Raw genomic sequence first — 24,525 nt, forward strand, 5'->3', positions numbered from 1 at the left:
AGCGCTGTACACTGATTATCACCCTCATCAGAGAACTAAAGGGGACTCCTCATCAAGACCACCCCTCTTAAAAATAAAAAGCGGGTTCAGTCTCTGGAGCGCTGGCTTGTTTGGAAGTTTTGCACTGCAGTGGCCACTAAAGGGGAAATATGTTATTACAAGTTGTCCATTAATACATGACTCAAGGACATGCCAATATGTTTATAGGGTTTATAGAAAGGAGGACCCATAAAGCACAAAGGGGTGGAGCTTGTATAAATTTGACCCTCCCCCCCAAGTGTGAGTGTAATGTAAATAGTTCTAAATATTAATAATATTTACATTTTTATAGAATGTTTTTGGATTACAAATTCTGATCAGCATCTACTCTTGGATCTTGGACGGAGGAAAGGTATATAACCAATGCAGGAGATACGGGCAGTTCTTCATTTTGGAGGAGAGCTAATTTGCATACTTTTCCCAGGGAACATTGCCTGTAATAGTTGATACACTTGATATTGATAAGTCTAGCTAGCCAGTATCCTGCTCTGTACTGATGAGGGGCGAGAACCCCCAAACTGCTCCCTACAGATGGGTAATGGTAGTGATGGCCGAACCTCACAAGATTTGTTTGTGAATTTTTACAAGGTTCAATTCATGTGGAAGGTGTGTACAAAAAAATAACAGCTTTACCTTGGTCTCCTCCGACATTCCCATCTTCTTCCGCCATATTTTCTGGTCCCCAGATTTCCGCTATGGCCTGTCATTGGGCTTCAGTGGTCACATGGAGTCATTGAGGTCCTCACTCTTTGACCTAAACACCACCAAGGATTGCTCGGTGACCTCAATGGTGAACAGGGAGCCGAAAAGTCATGGCAGATGACTCAGCAAGAATGCTGATGGACCTTACAAAAGACCAATTATTTTCCAATTTTTTTTACACTCCTGAGTAATTTGGTGAATTCTTGTTAGGCAAACCCCAAAAATTTCACCTGAAATTTTTGAAAAAAAAAATAAAAAATGGTTTGTTCATCTCCAGCTACTATCCCTAGTCATGTAGGTGTTTGACATTGGCTTGTAGAGTAACTTCCTATAGGTGGCAGTAGAGAAACAGCTTTCTTCCTGTTAGAGGGCAGCTAATTTGCATATAGTGATATGTGATACATATGTGATACATCCATGTGCATGTATCCATACCCTTACCTCACAACTTTCCAAGGGACGTCGTACAATTTTCCCTATAAAGAGGTAGTTTCTAGGTAACTGTGGGGGCGTTCCCAGCTAAGCAGGGGCGGGGCTTAATGGGATCTTTTATAAGGAAGCCATTTTTTCAATCTTTCATGAAATAGAAGTGTTTATGAGTTGATTAAACTAGTAAACATTGCCGAGGCTGCAGAACGTGGCTATCATTAGTGCCGGCGGGGGGCATACGCTGCGTATAAGGTATACATAATTAATGTATATACAACAAATATATAATTAAGACTGTAAGTGGCATTTGGAGCCCTCGTGTGCGCTGTCTGGGGACGTCGTATTCTATATTTAATGAACCCTGTTGTGTATTTAGCAGCCGAGCTGCCAGATCCATATTGATAATAGGATTTCACTGCTCGCTATATGGCTCTTGACATGTTCTGCATTTTGCTTACTCATCTCCTCTTATTGTTTGCGCCCGATTATTCCTGCAGAGCGGTGTGCCGAGTAATCACTTCTCATGACTTATTTTAGGATGTCGAGAACTTTTTTTTCTTGCCTTAAAGCACTTTATAGACTGGCTATGAAGAATCAAGTAAACCATAGGAAATGCACCCAGAGGCTATAGGTATACACAACAGCGCCTCCATTGTCCATGGCCTGTGTGTGGAATTGCAGTTCAGTCTCGTTCAATTGACTAAGGATGAGTTGCAGTGCCAACACAAGGCCACAGGTGAAGAGTGGCGCTGTGTCATGGTGGGCATATCTCATTTGGGGATATCTGGGTGTCTAATGGAAATAGTGTAGATGTTGGATGATGTCTATGGGAATTTTTGCCCATTCGTGCAGAAGATCATTGTTGAGGACATGGAGAAGGTCTGGCTCTCAGTCTCCATTCTACTTCATCCTGAAGGAATTGGATGGGGTTGAGGGCAGGAGAACTTAGAAGAACTCGACCCAACCATGCCTTTATAGACCTTCTCCAAACTGTTCCCAAAAAGGAAAAAAACTGTTCCAATCAATGGAAATCTTCAAGCGGAATCTGGATAAACATATAGCTGGGATGATTTAGGAAAACCTGCACTCGCAGGGGGTTAGACCCGATGGCCCTTGAGGTCCCTTCCAACTCTACCATAAGAATAAGAATAAGAATAAGGTGGAAGCATACAATCGTCCAAAACTGGGCAACCACTAAAACCAGATTCTTCAGACCGACAGATACTAAGAGGGAATTCACTGCTCCAGAGAACGAGTTTCCACTGCTCCAGAGTCCAGTATTCACGTGCTTTACACCATTGCAGCAGCTCCTTGGCATTGTGCATAATGACCTTAGGATTGTACATGGCTGCTCAACCATGGGAACCCATTTTTGTAAAGATTTTGTGAGGACATCACTTCCAGGCAGGGGTTGGCGTTCGTAGTAAGTGATACAATGTGCCACGTACTGCAACACTTGGTGGCCCCACAGCCGGCCAGAGCAAATCTAGAAAATCAGAACGTCACAAACTATTTGTCCAGGAAATGGCCGATTCACACGGAGTAACGTGCCGCTCATTCTGACACATAAACACGTGTCAGAGTGAGCACAGTAAAACAAAATCCCATTGACTTCAATGGGTTCGGTCTTACGCACGCTACCCATTGAACTCAATGGGAGGCTTTTTTACCTATTGGTTTCAATGTGATGTGAACCCGTTGAAGTCAATGGGTTTCTGTTTTACTGTGCTCACTCTGACACATGTTTACGTGTCAGAATGAGCGGCATGTTACTCCATATAAACGCAGCCTAAGACACATCAGACATTTCTCTTGAGATTTTCTGAACCTACACCATAAGTTGACATCATCTCATCACTGATCGTAATACAGTCTCCAGGAGATGGGCCCGCATTGACAATGAACATTTAGAGGTGCCCTCATGAGCTGGAATATGGGAGATCAAGGGAAGGTGAACTGGTAAATGAAGCCCCTGGAACCTCACAGACTAGAAGAAGACAATACACCACCCTGCCGGCTGAGGACAGCGACTTCACGCTGTGCAACCTGGTCAAGGATTTCTTTACATTAATCTCGGAAAATGGAGATCAATGGAGGAATAAAGAAGATGCTGCAACAGAAAGAAGATAAAAGGAAATTCTAAAGTATGACATGTTTCAGAAGCATTTCAGGGCCCGGACTGTTGTTATTAGTTGGTATAAGTGACCATTAGCAGTCACAGACTGGACCTATAAATGCTGCTTATGTGAGAGTGCCCCAAATATAGTGTCAGCCAAAAAGTGCGACCCTGTAAAGGTGCCAGAGATACCCCAATAGCATTGCCAGCCATAGATAAACTTATAGCCAATAGGGAGGGGCTTCAGACTACACAGACTGCTGTTATAGGGGGGCGGTCCAGACTACACAGACTGCTGTTATAGGGGGCGGTCCAGACTACACAGACTGCTGTTATAGGGGGCAGTCCAGACTACACAGACTGCTGTTATAGGGGGAGGTCCGGACTACACAGACTGCTGTTATAGGGGGAGGTCCAGACTACACAGGCTGCTGTTATAGGGGGGCGGTCCAGACTACACAATCAGACTGTTGTTATAGGGGCCGGTCTAGACTACACACCAGACTGCTGTTATAGGGGGAGGTCCAGACTACACAGACTGCTGTTATAGGGGGAGGTCCAGACTACACAGACTGCTGTTATAGGGGGAGGTCCAGACTACACAGACTGCTGTTATAGGGGGAGGTCCAGACTACACAATCAGACTGTTGTACTATAATCACCATTAGAGATGGAGATGAGAGAGTACTATTTGAAACTCCAGTTTCGAATAGCACGCACCCATAGGAATGAATGGACGTAGCCGAAACACAGGGGGTTAAGCGGCCAACCGCCGGCAAAGTCAGCGTGCTGGCCGCTTCCATATTCCTATGGGTGCGTGCTATTCGAAACGGCCGTTTCGAATAGTACTCTCTCATCTCCATCTCTAATGGTGATGAGATTCGCTCATCTCTAATCACAATGTGTTGCACGTGTCTGTAACTGTAAAGCATTGTCTCTTGTACTATAAGTCTTGTGCCCATTATACCTGTAACGGTCAAGCATTGTGCCCTGTACTATAACTAAGTCTTGTCCCCATTATACCTGTAACTGTCAAGCATTGTCCCTTGTACTATAACTAAGTCTTGTCCCCATTATACCTGTAATGGTCAAGCATTGTGCCCTGTACTATAACTAAGTCTTGTGCCCATTATACCTGTAATGGTCAAGCATTGTGCCCTGTACTATAACTAAGTCTTGTCCCCATTATACCTGTAACTGTCAAGCATTGTCCCTTGTACTATAACTAAGTCTTGTCCCCATTATACCTGTAACAGTCAAGCATTGTTCCTTGTACTATAACTAAGTCTTGTCCCCATTATACCTGTAACAGTCAAGCATTGTCCCCTGTACTATAACTAAGTCTTGTCTCCATTATACCTGTAACTGTCAAGCATTGTCCCCTGTACTATAACTAAGTCTTGTGCCCATTATACCTGTAACTGTCAAGCATTGTCCCCTGTACTATAACTAAGTCTTGTCCCCATTATACCTGTAACTGTCAAGCATTGTCCCTTGTACTATAACTAAATCTTGTCTCATTATACCTGTAACGGTCAAGCATTGTCCCTTGTACTATAACTAAATCTTGTCCCCATTATACCTGTAACGGTCAAGCATTGTCCCTTGTACTATAACTAAATCTTGTCCCATTATACCTGTAACTGTCAAGCATTGTCCCCTGTACTATAACTAAGTCTTGTCCCCATTATACCTGTAACTGTCAAGCATTGTCCCTTGTACTATAACTAAGTCTTGCCCCCATTATACCTGTAACGGTCAAGCATTGTCCCCTGTACTATAACTAAGTCTTGTCCCCATTATACCTGTAACTGTCAAGCATTGTCCCTTGTACTATAACTAAGTCTTGTCCCCATTATACCTGTAACTGCCAAGCATTGTCCCTTGTACTATAACTAAGTCTTGTCCCCATTATACCTGTAACTGCCAAGCATTGTCCCTTGTACTATAACTAAGTCTTGTCCCCATTATGCCTGTAACAGTCAAGCATTGTCCCTTGTACTATAACTAAATCTTGTGCCCATTATACCTGTAACTGTCAAGCATTGTCCCTTGTACTATAACTAAGTCTTGTCCCCATTATACCTGTAACAGTCAAGCATTGTCCCTTGTACTATAACTAAATCTTGTGCCCATTATACCTGTAACAGTCAAGCATTGTCCCCTGTACTATAACTAAGTCTTGTCCCCATTATACCTGTAACTGTCAAGCATTGTCCCTTGTACTATAACTAAGTCTTGTCCCCATTATACCTGTAACGGTCAAGCATTGTCCCCTGTACTATAACTAAATCTTGTCCCCATTATACCTGTAACGGTCAAGGATTGTCCCTTGTACTATAACTAAGTCTTGTCCCCATTATACCTGTAACGGTCAAGCATTGTTCCTTGTACTATAACTAAATCTTGTCCCCATTATACCTGTAACGGTCAAGTATTGTCCCTTGTACTATAACTAAATCTTGTGCCCATTATACCTGTAACGGTCAAGCATTGTCCCTTGTACTATAACTAAGTCTTGTCCCCATTATACCTGTAACTGCCAAGCATTGTCCCTTGTACTATAACTAAGTCTTGTCCCCATTATACCTGTAACTGTCAAGCATTGTCCCCTGTACTATAACTAAGTCTTGTCCCCATTATACCTGTAACTGCCAAGCATTGTCCCTTGTACTATAACTAAGTCTTGTCCCCATTATGCCTGTAACAGTCAAGCATTGTCCCTTGTACTATAACTAAATCTCGTGCTCATTATACCTGTAACGGCCAAGCATTGTCCCTTGTACTATAACTAAGTCTTGTGCCCATTATACCTGTAACGGTCAAGCATTGTCCCTTGTACTATAACTAAATCTTGTCCCCATTATACCTGTAACTGCCAAGCATTGTCCCTTGTACTATAACTAAGTCTTGTCCCCATTATACCTGTAACAGTCAAGCATTGTCCCTTGTACTATAACTAAGTCTTGTCCCCATTATACCTGTAACAGTCAAGCATTATCCCCTGTACTATAACTAAATCTTGTCCCCATTATACCTGTAACGGTCAAGGATTGTCCCTTGTACTATAACTAAGTCTTGTCCCCATTATACCTGTAACGGTCAAGCATTGTCCCCTGTACTATAACTAAATCTTGTCCCCATTATACCTGTAACGGTCAAGGATTGTCCCTTGTACTATAACTAAGTCTTGTCCCCATTATACCTGTAACGGTCAAGCATTGTCCCTTGTACTATAACTAAATCTTGTCCCCATTATACCTGTAACGGTCAAGTATTGTCCCTTGTACTATAACTAAATCTTGTGCCCATTATACCTGTAACGGTCAAGCATTGTCCCCTGTACTATAACTAAGTCTTGTCCCCATTATACCTGTAACTGTCAAGCATTGTCCCTTGTACTATAACTAAATCTTGTCCCCATTATACCTGTAACGGTCAAGCATTGTCCCTTGTACTATAACTAAATCTTGTCCCATTATACCTGTAACTGTCAAGCATTGTCCCCTGTACTATAACTAAGTCTTGTCCCCATTATACCTGTAACGGTCAAGCATTGTCCCTTGTACTATAACTAAGTCTTGTCCCCATTATACCTGTAACTGCCAAGCATTGTCCCTTGTACTATAACTAAGTCTTGTCCCCATTATACCTGTAACTGTCAAGCATTGTCCCTTGTACTATAACTAAGTCTTGTCCCCATTATACCTGTAACTGCCAAGCATTGTCCCTTGTACTATAACTAAGTCTTGTCCCCATTATACCTGTAACTGCCAAGCATTGTCCCTTGTACTATAACTAAATCTCGTGCTCATTATACCTGTAACGGCCAAGCATTGTCCCTTGTACTATAACTAAGTCTTGTGCCCATTATACCTGTAACGGTCAAGCATTGTCCCTTGTACTATAACTAAATCTTGTCCCCATTATACCTGTAACTGCCAAGCATTGTCCCTTGTACTATAACTAAGTCTTGTCCCCATTATACCTATAACAGTCAAGCATTGTCCCCTGTACTATAACTAAGTCTTGTGCCCATTATACCTGTAACGGTCAAGCATTGTCCCCTGTACTATAACTAAATCTCATGCTCATTATACCTGTAACGGTCAAGCATTGTCCCCTGTACTATAACTAAGTCTTGTGCCCATTATACCTGTAACGGTCAAGCATTGTCCCCTGTACTATAACTAAATCTCATGCTCATTATACCTGTAACAGTCAAGCATTGTCCCCTGTACTATAACTAAGTCTTGTCCCCATTATACCTGTAACAGTCAAGCATTGTCCCTTGTACTATAACTAAGTCTTGTCCCCATTATACCTGTAACTGTCAAGCATTGTCCCTTGTACTATAACTAAGTCTTGTCCCCATTATACCTGTAACTGCCAAGCATTGTCCCTTGTACTATAACTAAATCTCATGCTCATTATACCTGTAACGGTCAAGCATTGTCCCCTGTACTATAACTAAGTCTTGTGCCCATTATACCTGTAACGGTCAAGCATTGTCCTCTGTACTATAACTAAATCTTGTCCCCATTATACCTGTAACGGTCAAGGATTGTCCCTTGTACTATAACTAAGTCTTGTCCCCATTATACCTGTAACGGTCAAGCATTGTCCCTTGTACTATAACTAAATCTTGTCCCCATTATACCTGTAACGGTCAAGCATTGTCCCTTGTACTATAACTAAATCTTGTGCCCATTATCCTTGTAACGGCCAAGTGTGTTGCCTTGCACTATCATCACAAAACCTAATGGAGTTAAGTTCAGTTTCAAGCCAGCTAAACCTACAACTTTGTCTCATGGGTCCCATAGTGTTAAGTGACGCAGCAGGGACTGTCCCTCTTACACACACAGTCGGACCACCGCTATAGGAGGCGATCTCGCTGATAATCTCCGTATTCTAATAATCTGACATCAGGGACCTATATCTTGGGTACACCAGAGCCTTCCTTCTTCCGTGTGTGTACTCCTCTGTCTGCTAAGTACAGTCTGATTCATTGCTCCGCCACAATCCCGATACTTGGCTCCAGGCTTTGGATCCATAAATTCCCAATATTCTTCCTCTTTCCCTACATCTGTAATACTATCCCACCGGGGTCAATTAGACGCCAAACTCTAAAGTGTAATAACACAGATTTATAAATGAAGCGCGTTGGGTGGAGATCTGCCGAGAGGAGCGGTGGATTTAATTCGGGGGGAAAAAATACATTTTTCATGCATCACAGTCACAACTGCTTAGACATTAGCAACGCCTGTGTGTTGTGTGGACAGAGCGCGGCGGGATAAGCGCCAAGTGCCAAAACCCAGCTCTCCGATCCAAGAATTAGGATCTGCCTCCAACACCTCCTTATTGCCAGCATCCATATCAGGCACATGCATAATTCATGCCCTCATTTACATTCATGGTGGGGAAATCACCCCAGATTACAGGAAAGCTTCAGTTTGTCATTTCAGTTTTTTCAATTGTACATATTTTTTATGCTAACATACATCAATAAATGCGTGGCGTACCCAAGTAGCATCTATATACACCTATATACATGGAGGTGTGTATATATACAGCCTTACCATAGCTGGAACTTGGTTATAGGCTCCTATTACTCCATAACATATAAATCTATGACAGGCTGCAATTCACAACATGACCACTGGGCGGCCACCTGTAGATCTCTATTGGATAGATATCTTGTGACAGAATATCACGCAATCATGTAGTTTTGATAAGCTGTTCATCCAGTGCTACATATACCTAGACATAGGCAACCAAGAGGAGAGGTAAGGAAGGATATATGACCTTGATATATCAAGAGGGGAATTTGGCTAATGCAATTCCCGGAAGTCTCAGCTCACGGATTTTCAATGATCCCAACTATTGATGTGTCCCAGTGACGTGTCACAAGAAGATGCATGAACTAGGATGACGGACGTCCGACGGACGCCGATGATCTGAAATCGGGACCGGCAACTTCGGCAAGTGCTGGGGCGGGCAAGTGCCGGGGGCCCCAAGAGGCTCTGTGGGCCCCGGCACTTGCCCGACTATGCCCTGCGCTGACGCCGGCCCTGAATGACTGGTGCAGGCGCCAGGGGGCCGGCACACGGTGGCAGGCCAAAACCAGGCCCCCACCAGTTTTCAATTTAGCCGGGCCCCTGACGCCAGTACCAGTAATACTGGCCTATCGGCGGCCCTGAGGGTGCCTATGTGCCCACCAGTATATTTCTACAATGTATCCATACAGTCTATACTACCCAGCTATATAATATCTCTGTCTGCTCCTCCACAGACAAGACGGCCGGGGCCACATCCACCAGCAGAGACTGTCTACAGGCCGGAGAAGCCTGCAAGAATAACCCCAGCTGCAGCTTCAATCTACGAACACTGCGCCAGTGCATAGCAGGGAACGGGGCCAACAAGTTAGCGCCCAATGCCAAGAGCCAGTGCAAGCGGACTGTGGACGCCCTCCAGTCCAGCCAGTTGCACGGCTGCAAGTGCAAGCGAGGGATGAAGAAGGAAAAGAACTGTCTAAATATATACTGGAGCATTCACCACACCTTAATGGAAGGTAAGAGGCCAACAGGAACATGGCCGTGTATATAGGTATCTATAGGTAACACTACATGGTATGTGTATGATAACTCAGTCTATATAATATCAGGTAGACTGTTCTGCTTTATATAGTAAGCATGGGCTATATACCAGTTCACCACCAGGGGCAGCATATTTCATGTATTACCACTGGTTGTCCAGGAAGGTCTATGTCTGTAAATATCAGACAGGGGTGTTCTACTGTCTCTGCTGTCATCTGTCTCTGTATACCCCATTAGATGTGATATGTGCTTATGCAGTGTATACAGCATATTAAAATATATTACTGAGGACACTAGGCATTGCATATACCACTAGACCACTCTGTAATATATACTGTATGTAGTATAATGAAGTAATATGCATTGCAAGTACCACTAGACCACCCTGGAATATATATAGTACATAACACTGGACACTACATATACCACTAGACCACTCTGGAATATATATAGTATATAACACCGGACACTACATATACCACTAGACCACCTGGAACATGTATAGTACATAACACCGGACACTACATATACCACTAGATCACCCTGGAACATGTATAGTACATAACACCGGACACTACATATACCACTAGACCACCCTGGAATATATATAGTATATAACACCAGACACTACATATACCACTAGACCACCCTGGAATACATATAGTATATAACACCAGACACTACATATACCACTAGACCACTCTGGAATATATATAGTATATAACACTGGATACTACATATACCACTAGACAACTCTGTAATATATATAGTACATAACACTGATCACTACATATACCACTAGACCACCCTGGAATATATAGTACATAACATCGGACACTACATATACCACTAGACCACCATGGAATATATATAGTATATAACACCGGACACTACATATACCACTAGACCACCTGGAACATGTATAGTACATAACACCGGACACTACACATACCACTTGACCACCCTGGAATATATATAGTATATAACACTGGACACTACATATACCACTAGACCACTCTGGAATATATATATAGTATATAACACTGGATACTACATATACCACTAGACAACTCTGTAATATATATAGTACATAACACTGATCACTACATATACCACTAGACCACCCTGGAATATATATAGTACATAACATCGGACACTACATATACCACTAGACCACCCTGGAATATATATAGTACATAACATCGGACACTACATATACCACTAGACCACCCTGGAATATATATAGTATATAACACTGGACACTACATATACCACTAGACCACCCTGGAATATATATAGTATATAACACTGGACACTACATATACTACTAGACCACCCTGGAATATATATAGTACATAACACTGGACACTACATATACCACTAGACCTCCCTGGAACATGTATAGTATATAACACCGGACACTACATATACCACTAGGCCACCCTGGAATATATATAGTACATAACATCGGACACTACATATACCACTAGACCACCCTGGAATATATATAGTACATAACACTGGACACTACATATACCACTAGACCTCCCTGGAATATATATAGTATATAACACCGGACACTACATATACCACTAGACAACTCTGTAATATATATAGTACATAACATCGGACACTACATATACCACTAGACCACCCTGGAATATATATAGTATATAACACCGGACACTACATATACCACTAGACCACCTGGAACATGTATAGTACATAACACCGGACACTACACATACCACTAGACCACCCTGGAATAGATATAGTATATAACACTGGACACTACATATACCACTAGACAACTCTGTAATATATATAGTACATAACACTGATCACTACATATACCACTAGACCACCCTGGAATATATATAGTACATAACATCGGACACTACATATACCACTAGACCACCCTGGAATATATATAGTACATAACATCGGACACTACATATACCACTAGACCACCCTGGAATATATATAGTACATAACATCGGACACTACATATACCACTAGACCACCCTGGAATATATATAGTACATAACACTGGACACTACATATACCACTAGACCACCTGGAACATGTATAGTATATAACACCGGACACTACACATACCACTAGACCACCCTGGAATATATATAGTATATAACACCGGACACTACATATACCACTAGACAACTCTGTAATATATATAGTACATAACACTAATCACTACACATACCACTAGACCACCTGGAACATGTATAGTACATAACACCGGACACTACATATACCACTAGACCACCCTGGAATATATATAGTATATAACACCGGACACTACATATACCACTAGACCTCCCTGGAACATGTATAGTATATAACACCGGACACTACATATACCACTAGACCACCTGGAACATGTATAGTACATAACACTGGACACTACATATACCACTAGACCTCCCTGGAACATGTATAGTATATAACACTGGACACTACATATACCACTAGACCTCCCTGGAACATGTATAGTATATAACACCGGACACTACATATACCACTAGACCACCTGGAACATGTATAGTACATAACACCGGACACTACATATACCACTAGACCACCTGGAACATGTATAGTATTACTCACTGGGCCACCCCGGAATAAGTATAACAGATAACAGTAGACACTTCATAAACCACTGGATGACCAGGATAGTTTATAAAAGTGAACTTTTCCTCCTGTCCGCCTGCTCTCTGCACTTCCCATGTTTGCGCCCCTTTCCTGTCGTCATGATTTATTACGATGGTTTTCCGTGTAATGGGCGGTTCGCTGTAATCAATACGCGCCGTTGTCTGTCTATTGTAAGTGTTTGCGAAAAAAAATGTTGTTGCTGTAATATCGCAAGTAACAGACCATGGCGGCAATAATAATGGAAGCCAAAAACAGATGCACATTTTCTACAAGCCCCGCATGTGTCAAATCATAGAAAGTGGCGGAGAGGTGTATGTCAGGTGAGAACACGGTCTAATACAAAAGGGGGGAGTGGTCTGGAGCAATGGGATTGCAGTGCTGATGTATGGCTACAGGACCTCTGCTTGCTGTCACTGAATCCAAAGCAGATCCTTGGATTTCTGCCATAGGTTTCATGTTAATATGCTTTGGTTCAGAATACAAAATTATTGGGATCTGCATCGAAATCTATATGACATGTCATTGTGTGCACATAAGACCTTGGAAAAAAAACTTCTGACACGTGAATGTAGTTTTTTTTGCAGTTGCATCAGAAAATTTCCATATGGGTTTGCAATTGCACCATGGAAATAAATTGCTTTCACTTATTTCGAGGCCAATCCTTTGGTAGTTCTTTCCCGAAGCTCAGCCATACACTTAGTCTTTACAGCGCATGCGCCAGACATTGGACACTAATTCACCAGCAAGTCCTCATGTCCCAAATATCCCGATATCATCACTGCCCATGCGCAGATTTATTTTTTAAAAAAAATTCACCAAGTGATGAGTATTCTTAATACATGCGCCGTTCTTCACCGAGGCCAGGTCAGTAGACTTCAGTTTCATTGTGCATGTGCCAAACCTTATACACTAAGCCACTGGCAGGTCCTTATGTCCCAAATATCCCTATACTATTGCTGTCCATGCCCAGAATTTTAAAGGAATGTATAAACACTACAGGTGTTGAGTATTTGTAAAACATGTGCAGTTCTTCACTAAATCCGGGACAGTACACCTCATCCTCAATTTGTATGCTCTAGAGTCTAGACTTTGGACACTAATCCACCAACAGGTCCTTATGTCTCAAACATCCCTATACTATCATTGTCCATGCCCAGGTTTTTTAGAAAAAGTCTATCCTCACCGGGTTATTCAGAGCGCATGCGCAGTTCTTCACTAAAGCTCAGCTATACCCCGGCCTCACTGCACATGCACCAAACCTCGAACACTAACCCTCCAGCAGATCCTTATGTCTCACATATCCCTATACTATCACTGTCCATGCCCAGGTTTTTTAGAAAAAGTCTATCCTCACCGGGTTATTCTTAGCGCCTGCGCAGTTCTTCACTAAAGCTCAGCTATACCCCGGCCTCACTGCACATGTGCCAAGCTTCAGACACTATCCCTCCAGCAGGTCCTAATATCACGACTATTACTATATTATAACTGTCCATGCCCAGGTTAGCTAAAAAAAAAAAAAGTATTCCCTATGTATGCACAGTTTTTCATGGAGACCTTAGCTTCATTGCACATGTGCCAAATCTTGGACACCAAGCCACGAGCAGGTCCTAATGCCCCAAATATCCCTATATGATCACCTTCCGTGTCCAGGTTTATTGGAAAAAAAATCCTATGTTCAACAGGGGATGAATATTCCTAGCACAACGCAATCCTTTATTGATGCTCCGCCACGCACTTTGTCTTTACAGCGCATGCGCCAGACCTTGAACACTACATCACCAGCAGGTTCTTCTGTTGCAAATATCCCTTTACCATCACTGTCCATACTATATTCACTAAGTGATGAGTGTGCTAAAAGCATGAACAGTTCTCCACTGAGGCCAGGCCAGTACACTTAGGCTTCATTGCGCATGCGCTAAAAGCTGTATTGTTCTTCCCCTCCTTTTTTAAGGAACTACACATTCAGAAGGAGCACCAGATGAAAACATTGGTGGATATAAGAATTATTTGTTTCGATAGTATAGGAATATTTGGTTTATAAGGACCAAATTTACATAACAATGTATACGTGTGCCAATGGAACAAAAATTAGGACAGGGCCTGAGCCCCAGGTATATTCAGTGCCGCACCTCTCATGAGGCAACCTGAAGCGACCGCTTCAGGCGGCGGTATGCCAGGGCCCGGAGGGGGGGGGGCGGCATTTCTGCTGACCTAAGCCAGTCCTAGCCAGGACTAGCTTAGCGTCACTGTCTTGGCAGCCAGGCACTGGAAGCAAGCGGTGGATTGGGGCGGCCCTGTGGATGCAGCGCTGCTCCAGTGGCCTCCCCTCACGCTGAGCAGGTCCTCTCCCTGCCTGCTCTCTGCCTGCTAACGCCACCCCGCCCGCTCTGCCCCGCCCCCTTCGCTCCGCCCCCTCCTCCCGGGGAGGAAGGTGGCTCTCTGTCGTCTGCCTCAGGCGGCAAAAAAGCTAGGTTCACCCCTGGGTATATTTCTACTTAGTGACAGCAAGCAGAGCGCCTGATAATGGTGCATTATATTATACAATAAAACCGCCATCTCATTCGGGTGGAACATAGAAATTTTTGGGTTGTGACTGGAATGGGTGTGAAAAACAAGACCTGATGGCGGTGGTTTCTCAGAAGCGGAACGAGCACATTCTTGATAGTTTTTCATTGCAAAATAATAGCGTTGGGAATGGACAATTGTGTTCGGCGTCCGGGGCCGAGCGTCACATTATACCCGGCAAATATCAAAGTTGAAAAATTGAAAATGGAATCGTTTTACATTCCGAGTTTGGCTTTGAATAAATATTTTTGCCGTCAGGAGCGGTGAACCTTCCTATAAAGCGGACGGGTGAAATGATGCCGGCGAGTTTCCGCCATAATGTTTCCGTCCAAGGGCATCATTCACTCGGGCCGGTTTCGCATTCAATTGCCGTTCAAATGTTACCTTTGTGGAAAGTGGAAATAATGAGACTGTGAGAGAAGATTTCGGGAGGGGCTGACAATGGGGAACGGCAGTAACTCTCTCGCTGTGGTTTCTTTTTTTCAGGTGTAAGTGTCTTAGAGAGTTCACCCTATGAATCATTCGTGAGGGGGTTTGACTACGTGAGGTTGGCGTCCATCACCGCAGGTAATTATAGTCTAATGCTAGCGCACGTCCTGTACCAGATGTCAATGTATACACGCATAAAGATCTCATCACCCTGCGTCACGTGATCAGACAATAGCAGAACATACAATGGGTAATATAATGAGTAACTACAGCTAAAAAGAGACCAAAACCCTCAGGAGGAGTACGAGTGTGGCGAACAGATGGCTGCAAACACAAGGGATATAGGCGAATTGTTGCTGCTGCAAAACTACAACTCCTTTCAGGGTCTAACAGCCCCGGGCAAGGCACATATCACAAAGTATTTCATATTTATATACCCCATAGGGGGCAGTGCAGGTGCCTATACCAGCGGATCACTTTCCCCTTGAATTGGCCGACGATTGGTACGAAATAGCAAGTTATTTGCAGAAATATCTACGTTACGGTATTATTACATGGATAAATGGTTGCACGCTCGCTACATGCTGAGTTGGGTAACCACGTCCAGACTCACAGATGAATAATCTCATTTCATCCTGTGCTTATGGGATGTCAGACTCTGCTGGAAGGGACAGGCCCAGCATTGACAGGAAGACCAATAAATCCACAAAATAGGAGGCCAGAATCGCTCTGGCATCTTGGACTCTGGAGAATTCACAAAATTCATTCTGCAAACCACCCAGTGAGTTAGAGAAGCAAATACTGGGATGACATCAACCTTAAAGAACAAAGTCAGCCAAGATCCTCCTAGCACTTGTCTATGTAACACCTGCTTTCAATTATCAAACCTCATCCCTGGGGGGTATTAGAGCCGCATGTGCAACCCCCGGTACACGGGAGGCTGAGGATTTATGTGCTGCGAACACTGCCTTTCAGGCAACACACGGAAGAGCAGGCACTAAGGAATCTTCTTATGATGGATGAAGATATTAAGTGACCAGCTGTCCCTGTTTCTTGGAGTTTGCTCCAGGAAAAAAAATAGCTGGAGTAGGAGAAGATTGTATGTAATGCTAAAAACAGGAATATTGCACGCTCCGACATGATTGGAGACTCCAATGGCAAAGCCATCCAGTGTGTCACATTGGGCTAACGTCTTGAAGTCTGGAACTAGTCCAACAAGATGTGTCCAGGTTCTATCACTATAGACTCCATACTTGTGACTGCACTCACCAACCACTAGGAGGCACTACTCCTTCCCAATGTAAATGACAGTCCCCAGTGGTCGACCATCTCATGTGTTGTTATATACATATATGCAACAGATATAGACTTATTGTGTTATACTGTGTTGGAGGAACTTACAGCTTCCGGACACTAGATGGCGATGTTATTATTGTTATGTGCTGAATACATGTAATGATAAGCTATGGAGACTTGTCTATATCTCACACTATCTATGGTTAGTCCTTTCCAGTGTATTCCTCTATATTGCTGTATAGACATGCTGATGTTACCTCATGTTCTGATAAGTAAACTGAAGATTAACCCATATAATCTACTCTGAAGCTTTCCTCTGCGACTACACTCTGCAACAGGTTATGGGCCCAGGCACAGGCACAGTACCCAGGCAACCCAGACAGCCAGACACCCCAGGCACCCAGGACCCAGACAGACCCAAGCACCCAGACAGACCCCAGCAACCAGACAGAGAAGACAAGAGGACTCTGTGAATGCAAAAGAATTCTCCAGAACAAGTCTCTACACCCAAGTAAGATAAGTTAAAGATGATCAGCAGCTCAGAGCTCAGACTTACAGTAGCTAAGCTGAACAATGAGAACTATCAGTTATGGAAGTTCAAAGTGGAGATGTTGTTGTCTAAGGATGATTTATGGGAGGTAATCACCAAAGATAGACCCAATGAGAATGATCAGACATGGGAGAAGAAAAACAGACAAGCTAGAGCTACAATCAGCTTATTAGTGGAGGATGATCAGCTCATTCACATAAGAAATGAGAATACAGCAAAGGGAATGTGGCAAGCTTTGAAAAGGTTACATGAAAGATCCAGCTTAAATCACAAGTTATTTCTGCTAAGGAAACTGTACAAGATGAGATTGAGTGCAGAGCAAGACATGCATGAACACATAAACGCCATGATGGAAGTGATAACACAGCTGAGATCTATTGGTGAAGATATTCAGGAAAGTCATATAGCAGCGATATTATTATGCAGCTTACCAGATTCGTATACTGCTCTGATAAACGCTCTAGAAACAAGACCTGAAGCAGAGATCACACTAGAGTTTGTAAAGACCAGACTCATAGATGAATACCAGAGAAGGAAAGAGCTAACCAAAGAATCCACAGAAGAGGTTAGTGGGAATGCTCTTAAAGTTACAGATAAAAAGCGTCACAACACAGAAACAAGAGAGTGTTTCAGATGTAAGAAAAAGGGTCATTTAAAGAAAGATTGTTCTATATGGAAAGCAGAACAACAAAAATTACAACAGAGAGACAGTAAACAGAAAGTGAAAAGCTCCATTTCTAACACATGCAGATCACTGCAATGGTACGTTTAAAGCAGCTGATAAAAAGTCATCATCATCATCATCAAGTTGGTTTATTGACTCAGGAGCAACAAGTCACATGACAAGTAATAGAAGTTTCTTTACTGAGCTTGCTTTAGATAAGAAAGAAGCCATTTATCTTGCAGATGGGAGCAGAATAACAGCAGAAGGTATTGGACAAGGAATGTTGATCTGTTCTGATAAATCTGGAAATAATGTAAAAGTACTGGTAAAGGATGTATTGTATGTTCCAGGACTAGAAGGAGGGTTGTTATCCGTAAAACGTCTAACAGCTAAAGGACTTACTGTAAAATTCAAAGATGATAAGTGTACAATCCTAGCAGGAGACAAGGTTATAGTCAGTGTAAATGCAGGAGAACAATTATATCATCTAGACACAGTACAGGAACAGGTGAAGTTATGTACACATGATCACAAGAATTGTATTCATGTATGGCATAGACGTCTAGGACACAGACATCCTGAAAGTATAATGGCATTACAGAAGAAACATCTGACAAAAGATCTATTAATATCTAATTGCTCAATGACCATGAAGTGTGAATGTTGTATAAAATCAAAAGCTACAAGAGTGTCAATGTCTAAAGAAATGCTGGCGGCACCGGCTCATCCACTGTGTAGTTACGCACTTGAGAAAGGGCAGGTGTGCCCGAAACGCGGCGATTTTTTAGCGTTGTGCATCATTGTCTTTTTGAATAAAATCCTGTTGTGACCTGAGAGCGCCGTCTTTCCATTTCATTGAAAACTCTATCTTCCCTGGCCTTGGCCGGTGTCCATCAGACGTGCTGCCTCCTCCACCTGACGGTAAACCCCAAACGTAGTTGTGAGCGATTGTCACAACCTCATCAGGTGAGAGGCCATTTGGTCCTTTTAAATCTTCTGGTTATTTCCACCAAAATTTATCAGACATTCTACACTATATAGTGTGCTCGGTGTCTCTTTTGTTTTTTAATGTCTAAAGAAAGTGAAACAAGAAGCAAAAGACCAATTGACTTGGTACATACTGACGTATGTGGACCCATGAAAGTGACCACATCAGGAGGTAATAGATACATGGTGACTTTCATAGATGACTATTCAAGATACACAGTCACGTACTTGATAAAGAACAAAAGTGAAGTTTTCAGTAAATTACAAGACTATGTGACAAAGTCGAGTAATAAGTTTCGAAGGAAGCCAATCATCATTAGAAGTGATAATGGAGGTGAATTTACAGGACACCAAATAGAAAACTACTTAAAACAGAATGGAATAGAGCATCAAAAGACTGTTCCATACACACCCGAGCAGAATGGGGTAGCAGAAAGAAAAAACAGAACTTTGACTGAAATGATAAGATGTATGCTGACAGATTCCAAACTACCAGAGAAATATTGGGGTGAAGCAGCAATGACGGCCACTTATCTGCAAAACAGACTTTTTTCAAGGAAACTGAAAAAGACCCCATATGAGCTATGGCAAGGTAATAAACCAAGTGTGAAGCATTTAAGAGTTTTTGGTTGTAAAGCCTTTGTGTTTATTCCAGAAGAGAAAAGATCCAAACTTCAAAACAGAGCCGTAGAAGGAATATTTGTTGGATACTGTGAAAACTGCAAAGGATACAGAATCCTAGATCCGAAGACAGACAGAGTTACAATGAGTAACAGTGTGACATTCATTGAGGATCTAAATGATGACATAATGACATCACTGGAAATGAGAAATGATGAAAGCATCAGTGATATCAATGCAGGAATATCTGATGAAAAAGAAGTGGAAATTGAAGTGGAAATTGCTGAAAATCAAAACACTGAAAGTAAAGAGATACAAGAACAGGCAAACAATGAACCAAGACGTTCAATAAGAGAGAACAAGGGAAAACCACCTGTACGTCTTTCATACAAGGCGAGTACAAACAAGATATTTGAACCTACATCTTGGGAAGACATATCAAAACTCTCAGAAGAAGAAGCTAACAAATGGATAACAGAAACAGAAATGAAATCCATGCATGATAATAAGGCCTGGACACTGACAGAATTACCAGAAGGAAGAAAAACTATAGGATGTAAATGGGTTTTTAAAGTAAAATATCAAACGGATGGCACAGCTGAACGATATCGAGCGAGACTCGTAGCTAAAGGTTATACTCAGAAATATGGAGAAGACTATGATGAAGTTTTTGCACCAGTCGTCAAACATACTACAATTAGAACCTTGTTTGCAGTTGCAGCAACAAAACAAATGCAATTGAGACATCTGGATGTAAAGACAGCGTTCCTAAATGGAGATTTAACAGAAGATATCTACATGGAACAACCTCCAGGATACAAAGATAAAAGAAAACCAAACGGTTTGTAAGCTACAGAAAAGTATCTATGGTTTAAAGCAAGCCGCTAAAGCCTGGAATGATAAAGTCACAGAAGTGCTCACAAATGAACATTTTCAAAGAAGTAAAGCAGATCCGTGTCTATACACAAAGAAACTGGGAGACAGATGGATCTATGTACTGATATATGTGGACGATATTTTAGTTTGTTTTGAAAAAGAAAGGGATATAACAGAAATACAGAAAATTCTTGATCAACACTTTGAGATCAAAGATTTGGGAAATGTGAAACAGTACCTAGGGATACAAATAGAAAGAGAAGAAGACGGGAGTTATCTTCTTAACCAAAGTCACATGATTCAGGACATCATTGAAACATTTGGATTGAAAGATGCGAAACCAATAAAGTCTCCAATGGAAATCAACTATCTGAAGGAGATGAACAGTGAACAAAATATGTTGCCAGACAACGAACAGTACAGAAAGGCAATGGGAAAATTACTGTATCTTGCAACTGTTACAAGACCAGATATTGCAGCAGCAGTAGGAATTTTGAGCAGAAAGGTGTCAAAACCAAATAAAATGGACTGGAATGCCGTAAAGAGAGTAATACGTTACTTGAAAGGAACTATTGATGTTAAACTAAAACTACCTGCAAGTAACAAATGCATTTTAACTGGATATGTGGATGCAGACTGGGCTGGAGATACACTTGACAGAAACTCTACCAGTGGTTATCTTTTCTTACTCTCAGGTGGACCAATTAGTTGGGCTAGAAAAAAACAATCAATAGTGACACTGTCAACAACAGAAGCAGAGTATGTTGCCGCAGCACAAGCAGCTCAAGAAGTCTTATGGTTGAGACAACTACTGACAGACTTAGGAGAACAACTGTTGGAACCAACAAAGTTGTATGAAGACAATCAAGGTTTTATTGTTCCTGCTCAGACGGAAAGAGTTAATCCAAGAACAAAACACATTGATATAAAGTTTCATTTTTTGAGGGATTACCAGGAGCAAGGAATGCTGAAGTTAGAATATTGTCCAACTGAAGATATGACAGCCGATATTCTTACTAAGGCATTGAATGCTGAAAGACATCAGAAACTGATGAAGAAATTAAGTTTGACTGAATAAGTCTTTATTGTTGAGAAAGGGTGTTGGTATATACATATATGCAACAGATATAGACTTATTGTGTTATACTGTGTTGGAGGAACTTACAGCTTCCGGACACTAGATGGCGATGTTATTATTGTTATGTGCTGAATACATGTAATGATAAGCTATGGAGACTTGTCTATATCTCACACTATCTATGGTTAGTCCTTTTCAGTGTATTCCTCTATATTGCTGTATAGACATGCTGATGTTACCTCATGTTCTGATAAGTAAACTGAAGATTAACCCATATAATCTACTCTGAAGCTTTCCTCTGCGACTACACTCTGCAACATCATGAACCCCGTACGTTGTCTTAAAGTGAACCTCTATTTTGGAACCCCTATGGGGGAATATGGAAGTATTAGACAGTATCGAGACCCTACAAACTTTTAATTTGGGACTAGGGTTGAGCCGATCTTGACTTTTCAGGATCGATTTTAAAATCCGATTTCCGATCATTTTTCATTCGAACCCCATCTTGGTCCCAATTCCGATCCCAATGCAAGTCAATGGGATTTTTTTTTTTAATCGGAGATCGGATTTTAAAAGCAATCCTACCCACTGGTGTCCACTTACCTCCAGAGATGGCTGGTCCTGTGCCCTGTGCCTTCATTCTTCGCCTTGCTGCTGCTCCCCGCTGCTTTTCTTCCTTCACTGCCCCCTCCCTGCCAGGTTAGGAGAGTGTGGGCGGGTACTGGGAGGGGAGGGGAGACGTCACGTCTCCCCGCCCTGTACCTGCCCACACTCTAAGCCACAAGCCCCGCCTACCTAGCGCACCGGAGCAGCCATCTCTGGAGGTAAGTAGCTACTAGAGATGTTAGTTTAGTCTCCCATTAGAATGAATGGACACAGCCGGTGTGCAGGGGGTTAAGGCTGTGTGTCGGCTGCTTCCATTCATTCCTATGGAACTGCAGCGGAGCCTTCACACTGAATATACAGCGTATACTCAGTGTGAAGGCTAAGCAATGCATTGTGGGAAAAATCACCGATCTCGATCCTACATAAAAAGATCGTGTTCGGAATTCCGATCGTGAAATTTTCTCGATCGCCGATCGGAATCCGATCTTTTCCGAACACGATCGCTCAACCCTATTTGGGACCCAATGTAAAATGGTACTCACGGCCAAATTGCCATTGCTCTCTATGCAACCTCTCTAGCTATAACCACATCTCTGACTTTTACCTTAAAGGATTGGACCCATCTGTGTTTTTTGGCAGCTGCCCATTTGTGACGGTATCTACAGCAGGACTTCCCATGGACCACTAGTGCCTGAGGATGTGGATGTTGGACAGTCCCTATGAGCTGCATTAATAAATCCAAATCTCTCAATCTACTCTTAGGACTCCACAACCAAATATACAGAATTTAAGGCAATGCCAGCTTTATAAGCTACCAGAGACCCCATTCCCTCGGTGTGGTTGCCTCAGGGACAACCTGAAAATAGAGCACATATATTTTCTACCCTCTACCATAAGGGTGTTTGTCATGTACCCCACCTCATTGCTCAGGAATGGTGGGGGCTAGAGAAAAAAATTCCAACTGTGCTGGAATCGGTGAAGCTGGTGAAAGGTCCAAAGCCATACTTGCCAACAATTGAGTACAAAGGCGTACAAATAAATAGAGGGGTGCCTATTATAGGATATAAAGAGCTCAAGTCGGTGGTGAAAGGTCTTCTTTAAAGACAAAGATAATAGTTATTTCCTGGAATCACTGTAGAAACAATTCTGTTCCAGGTGTATGTGTACAGGAGGGAGACATCAAATCACACCCATTATGGCCTCATATACAGTAAGTTCAAGTCCCTTATTCATCCATGTCCAGATTATTTTCCCGAGAGGACAGTAGCCTCCTTCCATTTGTACCAGAAAGTGAAGGAAGTAAAGAGTTCCCAGTATGACCAGTATAATGTAGAGTTCCTGCAGGAAACGGTAAACACAGGAAGTCTCTCAGGAGCAACTTCAGCCAATGACTGCAAAGCAGGAAGTGATGTCAGAGAAGGGGTGTAGTTTTGGCAACCTCTGCTGTAGTGCCCAGTAACATGCACTGGTACTTGCTGTTATGTGAATGCCTCTGTCATGTTCCCCGGAGTTTGACCCTATGTCCATGCTTTTGTAAGGTCAGGGATACAGAATAAAGTTGTGTGATTGACATGTACACTATATAATTGTTGCCTATTACTGCGCTGGGTCAGGACGTAAAGTGGGTTAAAATAGCCGGTGCATCTACAGAACACTTTAGTTTGTTGACAACGGCTATGATTACTACTTCTACAACCTTTTAATGTTTTTTTTTCCTTACTTACAATCCATTAGGAGTTGATTTATAAAGCTTGAAATCCCACCAAATAGCTCGACTTCAATTCCTGCTCTTCCTATTAAACATACCCTATATAGCAGAGACAAACGGGGACAGGTAAATAGAGGAGACATGACTTTTTCCATTTAACTACGGCCTTGCTTTAAACAAGAGGTCAGGTTGTCCAAACTTGTGATGGAGATGGAGTTAATGTTCCAGTACTGGGTCACACTGACCCCATCGTAGCTGACACCTCCAGGCAGGCACATACAAAGAGGGCTTTGTACTGCCAAATTCTCATCGGCTAAGAAAAACAGCACGGTGGTGGAAAAATAACCGCCCTAATGTACGAGATTGCAAAGTAACAAAAGCAAAAAGTTTTAAGGTCAACTGTAGTTTCTAGATAGAAAGGCTCAAAAATAAGTGCTCGAAATGTGGACTTCGATGAAATTCGCCCACAGAATGTAGACATCGGGGTAAAAGGAGTTGGCTGGTGTCGTTATTATCTAGATATATGTATGAGGTTGGGTTCTACATTTTTTAAATCCGATAATGGGGTCCATCAGGTAACCATTGATTTC

General features: G+C 42.3%; 1 protein-coding gene across 1 annotated transcript in view; it reads left to right on the forward strand.

Moving 5' to 3' along the window:
* The window catches only part of GFRA4 (GDNF family receptor alpha 4), a 314,381-nt gene that overhangs the window by 274,059 nt on the left and 15,797 nt on the right, over positions 1-24,525 (forward strand). The window contains exons 3-4 of the mRNA XM_075261790.1: positions 9,579-9,857; positions 15,607-15,687. Coding sequence (XP_075117891.1) covers positions 9,579-9,857; positions 15,607-15,687 — 360 coding nt within the window. The remainder of the gene's footprint in view (positions 1-9,578; positions 9,858-15,606; positions 15,688-24,525) is intronic.

The sequence above is a fragment of the Leptodactylus fuscus genome, chromosome 1, assembly GCF_031893055.1.
Source record: "Leptodactylus fuscus isolate aLepFus1 chromosome 1, aLepFus1.hap2, whole genome shotgun sequence".
In the NCBI taxonomy this organism is placed as follows: Eukaryota; Metazoa; Chordata; class Amphibia; order Anura; family Leptodactylidae; genus Leptodactylus; species Leptodactylus fuscus.